General features: G+C 42.8%; 1 protein-coding gene across 2 annotated transcripts in view; it reads right to left on the bottom strand.

The window, feature by feature from the left end:
• Nucleotides 1-8,636, bottom strand: part of EPHX2 (epoxide hydrolase 2) — a 71,174-nt gene extending 62,538 nt beyond the window's left edge. Inside the window, 2 exon segments of one of the 2 annotated variants that reach the window (NM_001075534.1) lie at nt 512-596; nt 8,428-8,607. In NM_001075534.1, the coding sequence (NP_001069002.1) occupies nt 512-596; nt 8,428-8,528 (186 nt within the window). In that variant the 5' untranslated portion in view covers nt 8,529-8,607. 2 annotated transcript variants of the gene reach the window in all.
• Nucleotides 8,637-21,072: the final 12,436 nt, after the last annotated feature.

Raw genomic sequence — 21,072 nt, 5'->3', positions numbered from 1 at the left:
CAGGGTCAATCCCTGGTGGGGGAACTAAGATCCCACATTCCATGTGACTGAAAAAGAAAGAAAGAAAGAAAGAAAATACAACATATTAACTTAAAAATTTTTTTAAAAACAGTTCTGGAGATGGATGGTGGATTTGGTTACCTAACATGAATATACATAACATTACTGCATTGTATACTTAAAAATGATCACGGTGGTAAATTTCATGTGATGTGTATTTAACTACAGCTTAAGAGGGAAAAAAAGCTACTCTGGCTGCTGTAATTCCCTGGCACACATCTTCAAGGGCTTGGGGAATCTCCTAGTCACCGAGGCATGCCCCTCTGTTTGGCTCAAAGAGACAGTAAACCAGCCTGAAATGTCTCCACACCAGTCTTGTGAGTTAAGTGTTATAAGGGGTAAATGGATGAGGCAGAAGACGTCCTGCCCTCACGGAGCTTATGGGTAGCAGGGGAAGATGGGTGTAGGCACAGAACATCTCCTCAAGGGGGTCTATGAGACGTCACTGCACCTGGGAGAATGTGATCTCTCCTTTCATCACACGGATGCTAGGACCATCCGGGCCTCCTCTCAGGAAAGCTTTACTCAGAAAGCCTCTGCAAGACACAAAGAAACATTGGGAACATTTCAATGACTTCATCACAGCAGCAGGCAGGGGACAGACACCTCGATGGTGGACTTCTAGCTCCTGGAATTGCTGTTGAAAACACCCAGTTTGTAGTCCTTCTTTACAGTAACCCTAGCTGATTAATACACTGGTTCATGGTCATCCTGTGTATGTGGCCCAGAGGAGAGGCAGACAGAGAGAGACCAGGCCATTACCCTCTTACATTCCTACATTACAAAACAAAAGGTTCCATTCCACTTTCTTGATAATTTCTCACCTCCCATGGCAGGCTGGGTGACATCAGACAGGTAGCAGATGGCAGATACAACTCTGTTCCCTCAAATTCCTGGCCGATTTTCTAACCTGTCACATCCTATACCACTGCATTCAGACATTGATTTATAGTCCTTCTTAGTATAGGGCTCTAGGCAAAAACTTAGAATGGAATGGAATTGGCAACCCAGTTGAAAGTATTAATATTTAACATTCCATGTTAAGAGGACAGACATCTGGGAGTTTCATATCTGATAAGTCAACAACCTTTTACCCAACGAATCCTCTTGCAGGTAACAGTGATTAACATTAAGACATAATATTAAAAAAAATATCCCTACTATTTATAGCCTTGTTCAGTTTTCTAACATCAACAATGGCTTTGGCACATCTTTGCCATTGGTTGTCTTTTTTCAGATATAACTTTATTAAATTATACTTACATGTCCTCAAACTCACAAGTTTTCAGTGTACAAGTCAATGACTTGTAGTAATTTTTGTAGTGGTGCGCAAACATCACTGTGTTGCAGTTTAGAACATTTCTATCTTCCCTGGTGGCTCAGATGGTAAAGAATACACCTGCAATGGGGAAGATCTGGGTTTGATCCCTGGGTTGGGAAGATCCCTTGGAGGAGGGCATGGCAACCCACTCCAGTATTCTTGCCTGGAGAATCCCCATGGACAGAGGTGGGCTAGGGTTCATGGGGTCACAAACAGTCAGACATGACTGAATTACTAAGCACGACATGGTGCATCACCTCGAAAAGATCCCTTGTGCCCTTCTTAGCTGCCACCCACTTTGAAGAAACAACACACAGTTCAACTCAACAATCTTTCATTGAGGACCTAAGGCATCAGGGCATTGTGTCTGGTGCTGTGATAGAAAAATGAAAAAATATGGATATATTCTTAGGGAGCTCCTAGGGGAACAAGTGAGGCAACAAATAAACAAATAACTATTACACACTGGATGAGTGAGATGGAAAAGTACAGGGAAAATTGATTTTGCTGCCTGACATTGGGGGTAGGTAAAAGAAGAGGAATTGAAGGAAGAATGTAGCTGTACAGGAAGGAGAGGTTGATAACTCTATAAAACAAAAGGAGGCAGTATTTTTATTGGTGTCTCAGAGAAGCAATTGGAGATAAGTTGTTGGCACTGGAAAGTATGACTTTCAAATTTTAAGGTTGCTTAATAAAAGCAGGGAACAGTGAAATGGCTATCACAGAAATGAAATTAGTGAATCAAAAGACCCAACAAGATTTCCGAGGACAAAGAGTAAAATGATGAAGCAATTAAAATGAATGTGCAAGCAGGGAGGTCAACTTGGTGCTCTGTGATGATCTAGAGAGGTGGGGGATGAGAAAGGAGGTCCAAGAGGGAGGGGATATATTTATACACAGAACTGACTCACTATGTTGTACAATAGAAGCTAACACAACATTGTAATTATACTTCAATGTTTAAAAAAAGTTTAAAAAAAGAATTAATGTACAAAAAGATAAGGCCCATGGAGGCCAAATTCCTTCAATAAACAATAAGAATCATAGAAGGAAAGATCAAAAAGCAATAGTCAAAGGAAAAATAGGAGAAGATGTTTCCAGGCTAAAGAAAAATCTGAGTTCTTAAATCAAAGGTGTTCACCAAAAAAAAAGTGTTCACCAGTCAAAATTAATGAAAAAATAACCACAGCAGATAGAGGGTGGGGAAGTGTTTCAATTCTTGGGATAAGAAAGTCTAACAGACAACATTTTGGGCAAAAAAGAAAAACAGACTATACACAAAAGAAGAACAATTCAGACTGACAACAGCCTTTTATGCTTGCAGCTTTAAATGTGAGAAAATGGTGGAGTAATACACACTAGACACTGAGATAAAAAGATGGCAAGAAAGAATGCCCCCCAAGTCTATTGCCAGAAAACTTATTTTATGCCCAAGGAGGCACCTTTGTTTTAGAGATCTTGGTTGATTTTCATAACTGATCAAATGGGGTATTTGTTCTATTTCCATGCTTTAAATTCCCGCTCTTGTTTGAAATTCACCAATAAAGAGTGAGCCCATGAAACCATGGCCCACATCCTGAACCCTGATAAAAGCAGAACTCAGGCCCACGTGCTCTCAGTCTCCTCATATCCTCACTATGTGGCCCCAGGTGTGCTGTGCAATTTCCAGGTCCCATAAGTAATAGAATCTTTATTTTTTTCAAAGTTCCCCAATGGCTACTGCTGAAGGATGTCTTGTAATCACAAAAAGAACCTCAAGGACTGGCCCAAACAGAACACTGGTTATTGGTAAGCTGAGACCCACACAAACCAGGTTCAGGCAGGGAAAACTAATATAGTAGTTTGCCATCATGCCTTTCCTGGAAGAAAAAAAAATACAAGAAAGACTTCCAGTTAACTTAAAGATAGATCAAAAAATCCTGAGAAGAGCAAAGAAATGGTTTAAAAGAAATTACAACAAACAACTGTCTCATTCAAGAGAATTATCAAATGGCCAGTAAGCACCTAATAAGAAGCTCAACATCATCATTCATCAGAAAAACATGAATTAAAGCCATGGTGACAAAGCACCAGGCCAGGCTCCCTGTGTGATATAGCAAATTCTCACTAACTATCCACTTTACACATAATAGTGTATATATGTTGATGCTACTTTCTCTATTCGTCCCACTCTCTCCTTCCTCCTCCATGTCTACAAGTCCATTCTCTACATCTGTGTTGCCATTCCTTCCCTGCAAATAGGTTCGTCAGTACCATTTTTCCAGATTCCACATTTGGGCATAAATATGCATTTGTTTTCATCTTTCTGACTTATTTCACTCTGTGGGATGGGGGTAAGGGAGGGAGGCTCAAGAGGGAGAGCATACAAGTATAATTATTTCTGATTTGAGTTGAGTTGTTGTATGGCAGAAACCAACACAACATTGTAAAAATTAAAAAAAAAATTTTTTTTTAAATCCAAGGGCTAAAAAAACATACAAATGAACCATGAGATAACACCATAAACCCACCAGATTTGCTAAATTTAAACAGAATGACATCAAGTACTAATGACAAGGTGGAGAAACTAGAACTCTCTTATATTTCTGGTAGGAGCAGGATTTGATACAACTGCTTTAGAAAAATTGTATACCTACTGAGAACTTTTATACTGACAAAGGGCACAAACATTTACGCAGTAGAGTTATAAGGCACACAAGGTTATGCACGGATTACAATAGAGTGAAAGGAAAACCAGAAGAGACCCTGATGCTGGGAAAGACTGAGGATAGGAGGAGAAGTAGGCAACCAAGATTGAGATGGTTGGATACCATCACTGAATCAATGAACATGAATTTGAGCAAACTCCAGGAGATGGTGAAGGACAGGGAAGCCTGGCATGCTGCAGTCCATGGGGTTGCAAAGAGTCGGACATGACTGAATGACCGAGCAATAATGATAATGAACGAGCGGTCTGGAATGGAGCCAGGAGGCTGCCGAGGACACATGACTTATGTACGTCTCAGTCTGGGTGAGAGCATGTATTGTCCTATGTACTGTCCTAGGAGACATCAGAATACCTGCCAGAAACTCAGGATACGTACTAGGTTCCTTCCCCAAAGGGCAACTATTTCGTTTCTTGAATCAGAGCACAGCCTCGTGGCTTTTGCCTTAATAAGCCCTTGACTCTTTCTCTTCCCCAAAACACTCTCGGTTTTACCCAAATTTGTTTCTCCCGAATTGCAATTCTTAAGACTCTTAAATCAAGCGCTTTGTTCTTTGCAGCCTTGATTCTATTGAAAGAGGGGATTGTGCCAAGACATCACTCTGGGCACTTATCTGTTTCTCTCTCTGTCTAAAATACCACTGAAATTACACAAAAGATAGCCTTAAAAGATTTAAAAAAAATAATAATTTCAGGAACTCCCTGGTGGTCCAGTGGTTAGGACTTGAAGCTTTCACTGCCAGGGGCCGGGTTCAATCCCTGGTCAGGGAACTAGATCCCACATGCCATGGCACAATCAAATAAATAAATATTTTTTAAAAAAGAAGTAGCAGAAGAGATGGTAAGTAAAAAACATAAAACATCATGGTAGAAATAAAAAGTTCCTAGAAATCAAGAAGAAAGTGATAATCAAATGCAAAAAAGGGCAAATGGTATAAAAAGGTAAACACCAAGGGAAAAAAATACAGATGACCAATAAAAATGAATAGCAGAGAGGAAAATGCAGACTGATACAGGATAATGTTTTTCCCTCTATGTCTGGCAAAAGTTCAGGAGAGTCATGTCCACCTTAGGGAGGATCTGGGCTGGCCTACTCAAGCATTGTCAGGGCAGGTACAGCATGTTCTGGAGAATAGCTTGGCAGAATCAGTCAATATTTTAAATGTAAATACTACTTGCTTTTACTTGGCAACTCCACTTTTAGAAAACTACTCTATGAAAATATGATAGTGACATTATTTGTAATAGTGACCACTAACAAATAAATGTCCACCAACAGGGGAAAATGGTTAAATAAATTATGGAACTTCCATATTGTGGAATACTATGGAGTGGTTAAAAAGAGAAAAGTAGGTCTATGTAAACAAAAAGACATCCAACTGTTGAATGAAATAAAATGGTTAAAATTAAATAAAAAGTTAAAAAATTAAATAAAAAGTTAAAACCTAGAACAATACATGTACTAGAATTCTGTTTGTTTTAAACATACCTGTCTACCAACCTACCTACCTACCAACCAATGTATTCATAAACGTGTCTGCATTTTTCAGACTATAAAGGTAAAATGGGGAATATACCATATATTAAGTAACATCTCCAGGAGGCTGTGGCAGCCTGTGTAATCAAATTCATGAAGATATTTATAGTGAAAGGTGTGACTATTTGAGGTTTCCCAGGTGGCTCAAGTGGTAAAGAATCCACCTGCCAACGAAGAAAAAGCAGGAGATGCCGGTTTAATCCTTGGATCGGGAAGATCCCCTGGAGGAGGACATGGCAACCCACTGCAATATTCTCACCTGGAGAATCCCATGGACAGAGGAGCTTGATGGGCTGCAGTCCATGGGGTCACAAAAGAGTCAGACATGACTGAGAACACACGCACATGCACAGGTGATTATTTACAGTAGTAGGAGAGATAACGGTGATAAATAACTTCATGCTTGTTCAGGTCAGATTTGACACCAAATGAAGCCAGGTAAGATTTTGCTGCCAAAAGATTATAAAATAAACAAATAAAACCCTGGGTTTTGCCTAAATGATTTATGTATCAACTATGATGATGTCTGGGATGTGGAGAGGAACAAGGAAAAGTGAAGAGGCACTTTCATTTTCTGTCCACAGGCTAATAAGGTCAAAGTCATGGACTCTGACTTCCGGGGTCAGCTAGCTTTGCTATACTGTTTTGTGACTACTGGGAACAATCCTCACCATGGTCACAGAGATAGTGTGTGAGTCAGTGCCACACTGGATGAACAGAATATCCCAGTACATTGCTCTCCCTGTGCATGCTGCTGCTGCTGCTAAGTCGCTTCAGTCCTGTCCGACTCTGTGCGACCCCATAGACGGCAGCCCACCAGGCTCCCCTGTCCCTGGGATTCTCCAGGCAAGAACACTGGAGTGGGTTGCCATTTCCTTCTCCAATGCATGAAAGTGAAAAGGGAAAGTGAAGTTGCTCAGTCGTGTCCGACTATTAGCGACCCCATGGACTGCAGCCTACCAGGCTCCTCTGTCCATGGGATTTTCCAGGCAAGAGTACTGGAGTGGGGTGCCATTGCCTTCTCCCTGTGCATGAGAACTGAATAAATAAAAAATGGATCAGGAACACAGTGGCCCACCTATCTTACGTGTCATCTAATTTAACCCATACAGAAATTTGAGGGGAGGTATTTTCTTATTTTAAGACTAAGGTCTCAGTTGAGTTGAATAAGTCAGGTTAAGCAAGTATTAGGCCCAACGCTAAGTATTAGAACTGAGATTTTAACCTAGGTGGGACTCAAAGTCCAGTGCTGTTTGAAATTCTGTACATTTGTGGGTTCCATTGTGTAATGGTTAGCACTCTGAACTCTGAAATGTTGTACATTTGTAAACTTGACTACTGGTGACCTGTACACTCACAGATATACTCTCAAGTATATGCACTGGTATACTGACAAGTATTCTTGTGACTTGCACATTCACAAGTCATGTTCTCTCCCCCACTGATGAGGTCACAGGTATAAACATACGACATACCTTACTCTCTTTTAATGTCTTTTAAAAAAATAATAATACAACTTACAGGGTAAAAAAAGTGAAACAATACCATGGTTAAAAGGACTTCAAGAAAAGGCAATCAAAACTACAGTGAGATACAACCTCACATCTGTTAGAATGGCAAGCAATAACATGTTTGGCAAGGATGTGGAGAATGATAAACCTGCCTGCACTATTGACTGGAATGTAAATTGGTGCAGCCACAGGGATATTTTGGAACATTTCTTTCAGGCATCTTCAACAGGTAGCTGTTTTTCCATAGTTGAAATAGTTTTTCCATAGTTTCCATGCTGTATAAACAGTTGTACATTCTGGTGGGTTTGTTTTTCTGCACTTATTATAATAGATATGTTCTGATGTCACTGAAATCTCATCCTGAACATTCCGGTTACTGGTTATGCTTCCTAGTTGACCATTTCCCAGTAGTTAGGTTTGGGGGCTGTTTCTGCTTTGCTGTTAACATTGTGCAGGAACACGACGTTTTCCTCTAAAAACCTTCAGCGCAGCTCTCTGAAGTGAAGGTCGCTGAGTCGTGTCTGAGTCTTTGCGACCTCATGGACTATACAGTCCATGGAATTCTCTAAGCCAGAATGCTGGAGGGGGTAGCCTTTCCCTCTCCAGGGGATCTTCCTAACCCAGGGCTCGAACCCGGGTCTCCCTCATTGCGGACGGATTCTTTACCAGCTGAGCCACAAGGAAAACCCGAGCCCATTCCATTACAGAGAAGTAAGTGGGCAGCAGACACCTCAGGGAGTAATTTCTCTGACTTTAAGAAGAGATTTCAATATAAAGGTCAATTTTGGAGTCCTTCTGCTGATGCTAAGTCACGTCAGTCGTGTCCGACTCTGTGCTACCCCACAGACGGCAGCCCACCAGGCTCCCGTCCCTGGGATTCTCCAGGCAAGAATACTGGAGTGGGTTGCCATTTCCTTCTCCAGTGCACGAAAGTGAAAAGTGAAAATGAAGTCGCTTAGTCGTGTCCGACTCTTCGCGACCCCATGGACTGCAGCCTACCAGGCTCCGCCGTCCATGGGATTTCCCAGGCAAGAGTACTGGAGTGGGTTGCCATTGGAGTCCTTAGAGAGCTTTAAACACTCAGCATTTAGAAAGACAGTGGATCTACTTACACACACTGGTATTTGAGGGCCGAATAATTGTTCTAACCTTCCACCCAGCGCTCTCGCCCTACAGCAATCTGAAATCAGAACCGCGAGTCTCGAAAAGCAACTTCTCCAAGGAGTGGCGCCCCACCCGCCCGGACCAAACCACGCAGGCTTCTGAGCACTGGCAGCGATGCGGGGTCCCTTACCCGGGCAGCGCCAGCTCCTCCTCGGCGCGATCCCAGAAACTGGTGGCCGAAGGCAGAGTCAGGATCCCGCCCAGTTCGAACACGGCCGCACGCAGCGCCATGGCGATCTTTCAACCAGAAATCAAGCGAAGCAAGATGCACGAAAACCGGGCGGCCAGACTGGAGCAGCAGGCCACCAAGGTTACCTAACTCGAGCTCGGCCCCGCTCCAGCCCGAGCCTCGGCCCCACCCCCTGCCTTCAGACTGGACACACCTCCACCCCGCCCCCTGCCCTGACCCTGGCCCCGCCCCTGCCCCGGCCTCCGCCACGACCCCCTGTACCAGATTCGACCGCGACTCACCTCCGCTCCGCCCCTTGACTTGCGCTTGACCACGCCCCACCTCCGCCACGTCCCCTGACCCCGGCCCCGCCACTCCAACACGCCCCCATGCCCCGCCTCAGCCACGCCCCCCCGTGCCAAACTTTATTGCCACCCATCTCCGCCCGCCCCCTGTCCTGGTCCCCGCTGGGGTCGCCAGGAGGTCCTATGAGCCCTCCTTTGATGTACCCGCACCCGACTGAGCGACTTCACTTTCACTTTTCACTTTCACGCATTGGAGAAGGAAATGGCAACCCACTCCAGTGTTCTTGCCTGGAGAATCCCAGGGACGCGGGAGCCTGGTGGGCTGCCGTCTGTGGAGTCGCACAGAGTCAGACATGACTGAAGCGACTTAGCAGCAGCAGCAGCATCGTCCGAGGCCCGGATTCCATCTCCTTGCCTCCTCGCGCCTGCATCTGGGGCTGGAATCTCGCTTCTGAATGCATCATCTTCTGTCCCCAAAACGAAATTCCTAAGAAGATCCCCTGGAGAAGGAAATGGCAACCCACTCCAGTATTCTTGCCTGGAGAATCCCATGGACAGAGGAGCCTGGCGGGCTACAATCCATGGGGTTACAAAAGAATCGAACTTGACTGAGCGATTAAACAAGAAGCCTCAGGCCGGAGCAGTGGCTGCTTGAAAAGATGGACCCAGGCCAGGGAACAGGCTGACAGGCTTAAAGTGTACTTGTCAGACTTTCCAGTCTGGGTGAAGATGGGGACCTGAGAAAAAGCCAGAGGCCACAGAACCTTTGAGAGAGAAAGAGAGAGAGAGAGTGTGTGTGTGTTGCCAAATCTTTCTTCATTCAATATTTGGATCTTCTATATTCATCTCCGGAGAAGGCGATGGCACCCCACTCCAGTACTCTTGCCTGGAAAATCCCATGGATGGAGGAGCCTGGTAGGCTGCAGTCCATGGGGTCGAGAAGAGTTGGACATGACTGAGCGACTTCCCTTTCCCTTTTCACTTGCATGCATTGGAGAAGGAAATGGCAACCCACTCCAGTGTTCTTGTCTGGAGAATCCCAGGGACAGGGGAGCCTGGTGGGCTGCCGTCTTTGGGGTCGCACAGAGTCGGGCACGACTGAAGTGACTTAGCAGCATATTCATCTCAGTTGGAATATCTAAAAAAATAATAGATTTGTGTCCCTAATTTTCTAGATTAAGTACATACAGATTTCCTCACTATCCTGACCATGTGCCTCTAGTCACACTTGTTTGTCAAGGCAAAATGTAATTCTAGAATAAAATAGAATGCCTCATGTATGGTATGCCAACAGAATACATCCACCCCAGCCTCTTGTGGAATGAGGTTTAGAAGACGTTGTTGTTCAGTCTCTCAGTCGTGTCTAACTCTTTGCGACCCCATGGACTGCAGCATGCCAGGCTTCCCTGTCCTTCATGATCTCCTGGAGTTTGCTCAAATTCATGTCCACTGAATCAGTGTTGCTGTCTAACCATCTCATCCTCTGCCTCCCCCTTCTCCTTTTGCCTTCAATCTTTAGCATCAGGGTCTTTTCGAATGAGTAAGTTCTTCGCATGAGGTAGCCAAAGTATTGGAACTTCAGCTTCAGCATCAGTCCTTCCAAAGAGTATTCAGGGTTGATTTCCTTCAAAAGACACACATTTGAACTATGATTACTCCTTTGTACATTCTTTTTATGCTAATGCTGCCTTAAAATGTTTGAACTTCATTTTAAACTATACTCTTGGCTCATTTGTGTTTTTGGAAAACCTAAACCTTAGGAGTGTCCGAGTTGAGCTTACTAATGGGTTGTTGGATTCTCTGTGCCTTTGTAGTAAGTTCTGTGAGTTAAAGCATACACCTGGCCTAATGTTCCAACTTGCTGAGATGTGGGTTCGATCCCTGGATTAGGAAGATTCCCTGGAGGCAGGCATGGCAACCCACTCCAGTATTCTTGCCTAGAGAATCCCATGGACAGAGGAGCTTGGGGGCCTACAGTCCACAGGGAGGGTTGCAAAGAATTGGACACAAATGAAGCAACTTAGGATGCATGCTCAAAGACCCTAGGTTTGAAGACTGAGCCAGAGTTAAAGTGAATAAATACAGTAGTCACTCAAGAAGTTGATGATCTTAGGGACTTCCCTGATGGTCCAGTGCTTAAGACTTCACCTCCCAATGCAGGGGGTGCAGGTTCCATCCCTGGTCAGGAAGCCTGGGGCCATAAAATCAAAACATAAAATAAAAGCAATACTGTCATAAATTCACTAAAAGACTTTAAAAGTGATCCACATCAGAAAAATTTTTTAAAAAGTTGGTGATCTCAGAAGTAAAATTGAGTCGAAAAAAGGAAAGAAAATGGCTGCCTGACTTATGTAGTTTAAAACCTCTTAAATTGAAATCTACAATTTAGACTTCTCTGTGGTCTCCACATATGCACATGCAATTTTCTATTCAATACCTCCTCATGAATATCTCATAGGCATCTTGAATTTCTAATGATTGAAACAGAGTTCTTGCTGCATTCACACCTCCCAAGTCTGCTCCTGGTCTTCAGTTCAGTTCAGTCCAGTCACTCAGTCATGTCTGACTCTTTGTGACCCCATGAATCGCAGCACGCCAGGCCTCGCTGTCCATCACCAACCCCTGGAGTTCACTCAAACTCATGTCCATCGAGTCGGTGATGCCATCCAGCCATCTCATCCTCTGTCATCCCCTTCTCCTCCTGCCCCCAATCCCTCCCAGCGTTAGGGTCTTTTCAAACGAGTCAGCTCTTCGCATCAGGTGGCCAAAGTCTTGGAGTTTCAGCTTCAACATTAGTCCCTGCAATGAACAGGACTGATCTCCTTTAGGATGGACTGGTCGGATCTCCTTGCAGTCCAAGGGACTCTCAAGAGTCTTCTCCAACACCACAGTTCAAAAGCATCAATTCTTCGGCACTCAGCTTTCTTCACAGTCCAACTCTCACATCCATACATGACCACTGGAAACACCATAGCCTTGACTAGACAGACCTTTGTTGACAAAGTAATGTCTCTGCTTTTCAATATGCTATCTAAGTTGGTCATAACTTTCCTTCCAAGGAGTACGTGTCTTTTAATTTCATGGCTGAAATCACCATCTGCAGTGATTTTGGAGCCCAGAAAAATAAAGTCTGACACAGTTTCCACTGTTTCCCCATCTATTTCCCATGAAGTGATGGGACCAGATGCTATGATCTTAGTTTTCTGAATGTTGAGCTTTAAGCCAACTTTTTCACTCTCCTCTTTCACTTTCATCAAGAGGCTTTTTAGTTCCTCTTCACTTTCTGCCATAAGGGTGGTGTCATCTGCATAGCTGAGATTATTGATATTTCTCCCAGAAATCTTGATTCCAGCTTGTGCTTCATCCAGCCCAGCGTTTCTCATGATGTACTCTGCATATAAGTTAAATAAGCATGGTGACAATATACAGCCTTGACGGACTCCTTTTCCTATTTGGAACCAGTCTGTTGTTCCATGTCCAGTTCTAACTGCTGCTTCCTGACCTGCATACAGGTTTCTCAAGAGGCAGGTCAGGTGGTCTGGTATTCCCATCTCCTGAGGAATTTTCCACAGTTGATTATGATCCACACAGTCAAAGGCTTTGGCATAGTCAATAAAACCATGTTTTTCTGGAACTCTCTTGCTTTTTCGATGATCCAGCAGATGTTGGCAATTTGATCTCTGGTTCTTCTGCCTTTTCTAAAACCAGCTTGAACAACTGGAAGTTCACGGTTCATGTATTGCTGAAGCCTGGCTTGGAGAATTTGGAGCATTACTTTATTAGTGTGTGAGATGAGTGCAATTGTGCAGTAGTTTGAGCATTCTTTGGCATTGCCTTTCTTTGGGATTGGAATGAAAACTGACCTTTTGCAGTCCTGTGACCACTGCTGAGTTTTCCAAATTTGCTGGCATACTGAGTGCAACACTTTCACAGCATCATCTTCCAGGATTTGAAATAGCTCCACTGGAATTCCATCACCTCCTCTAGCTTTGTTCATAGTGATGCTTCCTAAGGCCCACTTGACTTCACATTCCAGGATGTCTGGCTCTAGGTGAGTGATCACACCATCGTGATTATCTGGGTCATGAAGCTCTTTTTTGCACATTTCTTCTGTGTATTCTTGCCACGTCTTCTTAATATCTTCTGCTTCTGTTAGGTCCATACCATTTCTGTCCTTTATCGAGCCCATCTTTGCATGAAATGTTCTCTTGGTATCTCTAATTTTCTTGAAGAGATCTCTAGTCTTTCCCATTCTATTGTTTTCCTCTATTTCTTTGCATTGATTGCTGAGGAAGGCTTTCTTATCTCTCCTTGCTATTCTTCGGAACTCTGCATTCAGATGCTTATATTTTTCCTTTTCTCCTTTGCTTTTCACTTCTCTTCTTTTCACAGCTATTTATAAGCCCTCCCCAGACAGCCATTTTGCTTTTTTGCATTTCTTTTCCATGGGGATGGTCTTGATCCCTGTCTCCTGTACAATGTCATGTACCTCTTGGTCTTACTAAAGGGTATTTCCGATCAGGCAGTTGCTCAATCTAAGAAACTTGGAGCGGCTTACATATCTCTGGTTCCCAGCTAAGTGTGTCCTTGAACTTAATCCCAGTGGAGGCTGGCTGACTGGGGCAGAGGTGACAGCTTTCAGTTCAGTGGTGGTGTTTTTCTGGGAGTCTTTCTATTTTTTAAGTAAATAAAGTCTTTTTTATTAATCATCGTTATATAAATTAATTAACCATGAACATTTGAGTGACAACATACACAATTTATCTCTCTAGAATATTGGCTTTTTATTTTATTTTGGAGTAGAGTCGATTAACAATGTTATGATAGTTTCAGATGTACAGAGAAGTGATTCAGCTATACATATTGTGTAACTGATACATGTATCCTTATTCAAATTCTTTTCCCATTTATGTGATCCTGTAGGCTCACTCCTGGGCATATATCTGCAGAAAAACATGGTCTGAAAGTATACATGCACCCTAAAGTTAACTACAGCACTGTTTATAATAGCCCAGATATGGAAGCAACCTAAGTGTCCATCGACAGAAGAGTGGATAAAGAAGATATGGTACATACACACCGTCAACAAAAAAATTAATCACAACCTGAAAGTAGACTTATTTTATTTGGTGGGGATGTTAAGGACTCCAAGCCTGGGAGATATCATTTCAGTAGCCATGAGAAAACTGCTCTGAATTGGCAGGAGAGGGAATCAGGCTATATACAAGTTTGCAACATAGGGAGCAGGCAGTCTGAACATTAGAGATTATTATGAAGTAAGGAAAACCAGATATCAAGTTAAGGAATTTAGCGTTCTTCTATGCATGGAAAGATGCAAGACTATGGGATTATTGAAGTCATTCCTTTCATATGCATCTCAGCTATCTGGGGGCAGCATCCTGCACAGTGACATTTTTCTCTTTCTTGAATTTCCTTAAGACCTTGCAGCTCACACTGGATTGCGATAATCACTGATGATTATCGTTCCTCATGTAGGAACTTGAGCACTTGTCAACATGGTTCAGAAACTCACATTTGGAGGGCCAGGGTCATGGATAGCTGTGACATTTCTTAACCACCAATATGGCAGGAAATATTTTATTTCACATTACAACGGAATATTACTCAGCTGTAGAAATAATGAAATAATGCCATATGTAGTGACGTGGATGGGCCTAGAGATTGTTATACTGAATGAAGTAGTTCAGACAGAGAAAGAGGAATATCATATGTTATTGCTTTCTTAAAGGCCCTGTCTGGAGCTCATTCTGCCATTTTTTTTCCCCAAAGATTCTACAGGTTCCTAATTTCCTGTATTCAATCTCTTGCTATTTAAATTAACTAGAGTGATTTCTGTTGCCTGACTGATGCAGTACTGTTTAGGAATACACATATGTGTTTGTGAAATGCAGCGAAGTGAAGAGGAAGGTCACATCAACAGAATTAGATTTTATAAAACCCCCTTTGAGAAAAAAAAATAAGAAAGTTAGAATATGAGACCCCACTTTAGGTGGGAATCATCTTTGCTGAAGACGAAATTGTGACCCTTTGTTTATTCCAGGGCTGTAAACTAGGAGACTGATTTGATCTGGACTATTTTATAATACCTTACAGGACTTCCTGGATGAATTGCTTAGGGAAAGATGAGAGATCTCAATTGCATTTCTCTGTGTTCCACTTTTTCTCATAGGTCATTGTCCCCCTCTGTTTTCTGCCACACAAGATATAGGAAGTTGCGAGTTCACTCAGGTGGACAATGGAAATGGTATACCTTTTTGAGATGTAAATCCTAACTCTTATGTCTACTAATCTTAATATTTATAAATATGTTTGAGGTGATAGCACTGGGATCATAAAACATGGCCAGTGTAGTAGTGAAAATTCAGAAATTACACCTGCTATCAATCACTCAATTTGTAATGAGCTTATCAGATTTTATTTTGGATTTCCTGCCCCTGCAACCCCTTCCCCACCTGCTGTCGGACATTGGTCTTCCAACTCTATTTTAAAGACTTATTTATTTTTATTTAGTTTTGGCTGCAGTGGGTCTTCATTGCAGTCATCAGGGGCTACTCATCATTGTAGGGTGCAGGCTTCTCATCACGGTGGCTTCTCTTGCTGTGGAGTACGGGCTCTAGGCCCACAGGCTTCAGTAGTTGTGGTTTGAGGGCTTTAGAGCACAGGCTCAATAGTTGTGGTGCATGGGCTTAGTTGCTCAATGACATGTGGGATATGCGTGGACCAGGGATTGAGTCCATGGCCCCTGCATTGGCAGGATGATTCTCACCCATTGGACCACCAGAGAAATCCTCCAACCCTATTTTAAAACCCTGCTTAATTCCTAATAGTTGAGAGAGAGGGTCACAGTGCTGTTTCTCCTGCTGTAGGTGTTTGAATCACGCTCAAAACTGTCTCAAGTGTTTTCTAAGCCCTCATTTCACCTGAAGGTTGGTCTTTCTTCAGTGCAGCAAATGAATCTCTTTTATTCGTTCAAGAAATACGTATCAAGTACCTGCTGTGTGCCAGGTACTTTCTCAGCACTTGGGATCAAGTGGGAAATAAAACAGATCAAAAATAGAAACAAAAAGTTTCCATTTTTAGTGTAATGATGAATTAAGGAGTTGCCAGTTGCTTGTGGGGCAATGAGAAAAATGACATTGGGAATAGTGATGTTAGCTACTTGTTTTTTTTTTTTTTTTTTTTTAAGCAAGAAATATAACTGTATTTATTTTCAGAAGACATGTTCTTAAAAACAGAAATCCACTAAAAACTGTTAGAACTAATAAGCTGAACAAGTTGCAGGACATAGGGTCAATATAAAATAGTCAACTGTATTTCTATACACTAGCAGTGAAAAATATGAAAACAAAATGTAAAAAACAATTCCATTTATAAAAGCATCAAAAAGAATAAAATAATAAAAATAAGCTTAATAGAAGTGTAAAACTTGTATTTTGAAAGCTGCCAGACTTTTTTAAAATTTAAGTTGTTTTTTCTTATTTGTCATTTTTTGGACTGCCAACACCTATAAACTCTTGCTACCTTTAGAAAATTCTGCCCCAAAGTGGACATCTGTCAGTCAGAGATGCACAATGTTCTTCAAACATCTCTCTATTTTGGTATCTCTCACATTTTGAATTTTACACAAACACCACAGTAGTCAGGCTGTCCTCCCACTGATCACGTGACTTGGGTGGTGCCAGTCAATGTGCTCGCCTGTTGGGTAAGGGAATGAGCAAGCTGAAGTGACAGCCGTGTGAGGTGGAACTTGCTTCCAGCCTTGGCAGTGGCAGAAGCATCTAGCTTTGATCTTGGAAAGATAGCTGTGAGGGGTCCTGAAGAGAGGTTTTTAACTCCCTGCCCAGGAATTGAACCTGGGTAAGCCTGGAGAGTCCCATGGACAGAGGAGCCTGGTGGGCTGCAGTCCATGGGGTTGCTAGGAGTCGGATACGACTGAGCGACTTCACTTTCACTTTTCACTTTCATGCATTGGAGAAGGAAATGGCAACCCACTCCAGTGTTCTTGCCTGGTGAAACCCAGGGATAGGGGGAGTCTGGTGGGCTGCCGTCTATGGGGTCGCACAGAGTCGGACACGACTGAAGAGACTTAGCAGCAGCAGCAGCAGCAGCAACCTGGATGAAAACCAGAAACCTTAACCACTAGACTACCAGGGGCTAGAAGCTAGAAGCAAAGTTCAGTTCAGTTCAGTCACTCAGTCGTGTCCGACTCTTTGCGACCCCATGAACTGCAGCACGCCAGGCCTCCCTGTCCATCACCAACTTCCAGAGTCCACCCAAAACCATGTCCATTGAGTCAGTGATGCCATCCAACCATCTCATCCTCTGTTGTCCCCTTCCCTTCCTGCCCTCAATCTTTCCCAGCATCAGGGTCTTTTCAAACGAGTCAGCTCTTCGCATCAGGTGGCCAAAGTATTGGAGTTTCAGCTTCAACATTAGTCCCTCCAATGAACACCCAAGACTCATCTCCTTTAGGATGGACTGGTCGGATCTCCTTGCAGTCCAAGGGACTCTCAAGAGTCTTCTCCAACACCACAGTTCAAAAGCATCAATTCTTTGGCGCTCAGCTTTCTTCACAGTCCAACTCTCACATCCATACATGACCACTGGAAACACCATAGCCTTGACTAGACGGACCTTTGTTGACAAAGTAATGTCTCTACTTTTTAATATGCTGTCTAGGTTGGTCATAACTTTTCTTCCAAGGAGTATAAGCGTCTTTTTTTTTTTAATTTTATTTTATTTTTAAACTTTACAATATTGTGTTAGTTTTGCCAAATATCGAAATGAATCCGCCACAGGTATACATGTGTTCCCCATCCTGAACCCTCCTCCCTCCTCCCTCCCCATACCATCCCTCTGGGTCGTCCCAGTGCACCAGCCCCAAGCATCCAGTATCATGCATCGAACCTGGACTGGCGACTCGTTTCACACATGATATTATACATGCTTCAATGCCATTCTCCCAAATCTTCCCACCCTCTCCCTCTCTCACAGAGTCCATAAGATTGTTCTATACATCAGTGTCTCTTTTGCTGTCTTGTACACAGGGTTATTGTTACCATCTTTCTAAATTCCATATATATGTGTTAGTATACTGTATTGGTGTTTTTCTTTCTGGCTTACTTCACTCTGTATAATAGGCTCCAGTTTCATCCACCTCATTAGAACTGATTCAAATGTATTCTTTTTTATGGCTGAGTAATACTCCATTGTGTATATGTACCACAGCTTTCTTATCCATTCATCTGCTGATGGACATCTAGGTTGCTTCCATGTCCTGGCTATTATAAACAGTGCTGCGATGAACATTGGGGCGTCTTTTAATTTCATGGCTGCAATCACCATCTGCAGTGATTTTGGAGCCCAGAAAAATAAAGTCTGACACTGTTTCCACTGTTTCCCCATCTATTTCTCACGAAGTGATGGGACCAGATGCCATGATCTTAGTTTTCTGAATGTTGAGCTTTAAGCCAACTTTTTCACTCTCCTCTTTCACTTTCATCAAGAGGCTTTTGAGTTCCTCTTCACTTTCTGCCATAAGGGTGGTGCCATCTGCATATCTGAGGTTATTGATATTTCTCCCAGCAATCTTGATTCCAGCTTGTGCTTCATCCAGCCCAGCGTTTCTCATGATGTACTCTGCATATAAGTTAAATAAGCATGGTGACAATATACAGCCTTGACGGACTCCTTTTCCTATTTGGAACCAGTCTGTTGTTCCATGTCCAGTTCTAACTGTTGCTTCCTGACCTGCATACAGATTTCTCAAGAGGCAGGTCAGGTGGTCTGGTATTCCCATCTCTTTCAGAATTTTCCACAGTTTATTGTGATCCACACAGTCAAAGGCTTTGGTATAGTCAATAAAGCAGAAATAGATGTTTTTCTGGAACTCTCTTGCTTTTTCCATGATCCAGCAGATGTTGGCAATTTGATCTCTGGTTCTTCTGCCTTTTCTAAAACCAGCTTGAACATCTGGAAGTTCACGGTTCATGTATTGCTGAAGCCTGGCTTGGAGAATTTTAAGCATCACTTTACTAGAGTGTGAGATGAGTGCAATTGTGCAGTAGTTTGAGCATTCTTTGGCATTGCCTTTCTTTGGGATTGGAATGAAAACTGACCTTTTCCAGTCCTGTGACCACTGCTGAGTTTTCCAAATTTGCTGGCATACTGAGTGCAGCACTTTCACAGCATCATCTTCCAGGATTTGAAATAGCTCCACTGGAATTCCATCACCTCCACTAGCTTTGTTCATAGTGATGCTTCCTAAGGCCCACTTGACTTCACATTCCAGGATGTCTGGCTCTAGGTGAGTGATCACACCATCGTGATTATCTGGGTCGTGAAGCTCTTTTTTGTACATTTCTTCTGTGTATTCTTGCCACCTCTTCTTAATATCTTCTGCTTCTGTTAAGTCCATACCATTTCTGTCCTTTATCGAGCCCATCTTTGCATGAAATATTCCCTTGGTATCTCTAATTTTCTTGAAGAGATCTCTAGTCTTTCCCATTCTATTGTTTTCCTCTATTTCTTTGCATTGATTGCTGAGGAAGGCTTTCTTATCTCTACTTGCTATTCTTCGGAACTCTGCATTCAGATGCTTATATATTTCCTTTTCTCCTTTGCTTTTTGCTTCCCTTCTTTTCACAGCTATTTTTAAGGCCTCCTCAGACACCATTTTATTTTTTTGCATTTCTTTTTCTTGGGGATGGTCTTTTTTTTTTTTTTTTATAAAAAAATTTTTTTATCATAAGGCTATAGCTGCCATAATTGGGGATGGTCTTGATCCCTGTCTCCTGTACAATGTCACGAACCTCCGTCCATAGTTCATCAGGCAGTCTGTCTATCAGATCTAGTCTCTTAAATCTATTTCTCGCTTCCACTGTATAGTCATAAGGGATTTGATTTAGGTCATACCTGAATGGTCTAGTGGTTTTCCCTACTTTCTTCAATTTCAGTCTGAATTTGGCAATAAGGAGCTCATGATCTGAGCCACAGTCAGCTCCCGGTCTTGTTTTTGCTGACTGTATAGAGCTTCTCCATCTTTGGAAGAAGCCAAGTAGCCCTAACTCTTTCCTGGTTTGAAAGCAAGAAAGTTTCAAGGAGGCAAAAACTCCACAAACAGTTACAAAGTTTATTATTAGAGACACAGCATAATATGTGGGAGAGCACACAGAGAAACAGTTTGTTTATTTAGAGCAGAAGTGAGACAGAAATACACCCTCAGGGAGGAGCACAGGTGTCCTGAATGAGGAACACATTAAAGAGGTGATTTAAATCAGCAGTCCCCAACATTTTTGGCAGTAGGGACCAGTTTTATGGAAGAGTTTTTCCACAGACCCGGCAGTGGCGGGGGAGATGGTTTCAGGATAATTCAAGTGCATTACATTTATTGGACACTTTATTTCTATTATTATTACATCAGCTCTATCTCAAATTGGAACAGAACAGGACAATATGGTCCTTGTCCTACCAAGTCCTCTGCCTGCCTTTTGTCTGGAAAACTTTAGTCAAAGAATAAGTTTAATCAGAGAAGTGAGAACGTGTGAAAACAAAGGCAAATAGTCAAAGGAGACCAAATAATGATAATGAGTCATTAAACATAGTCAAAGATCTTTAGTTCTTTCTCAAGGGCCACAGATAATATTCTGAGCCATGTCCTATGAGCTGTCTTATAGATACTAAAACACCAGGTGGAGAAGTTACTTGCATGATGACCAGACTGTAGCCATGACATAAGCTGCCACAATTCCGTGAAATGACCACAGAGAAATGGTAACAAATAGACCCTGAAACTGAAGATTCAGTTCAGTTCAGTTCAGTCGCTCAGTTGTGTCCGACTCTGCGACCGCATGAATCACAGCACGCCAGGCCTCCCTGTCCATCACCAACTCCCGGAGTTTACTCAAACTCATGTCCATCAAGTCGTGTACCTAAAACAACCAAGAGGATGCCGGTGAGACCATCGACAACCAATTTGAAGGTGGCTCTTAGAGCTGACTATGCTGTTTCTGCATGTAGCCCCCTGCCACTCTGTCCACAAAAGCTCTCACCCCCTGCTTGTCATGCGGGGTTGGGGGAGTCGCCCTTGAAACAGGTGTCCACTCTCCCCCACCAATTGCTGGCATCTGAAATAAAACAAACTTTCCTTTCCACCAATCTGGCTTGTTTATTGGCTTTTGAGAGGCAAGCAGCTGGGCCCACATACCTTTCAGTACCAAGATCACCAGGCATTAGATCCCGGAGGTTGTGAACTCCTGATTTAAATCTCTTGTATAGGACA

The sequence above is a fragment of the Bos taurus genome, chromosome 8 (assembly GCF_002263795.3).
Source record: "Bos taurus isolate L1 Dominette 01449 registration number 42190680 breed Hereford chromosome 8, ARS-UCD2.0, whole genome shotgun sequence".
Taxonomy (NCBI): Eukaryota; Metazoa; Chordata; class Mammalia; order Artiodactyla; family Bovidae; genus Bos; species Bos taurus.
The sequence above is the reverse complement of the archived record's forward strand: the minus strand, read 5'-3'. Positions and strand labels throughout refer to the sequence as shown.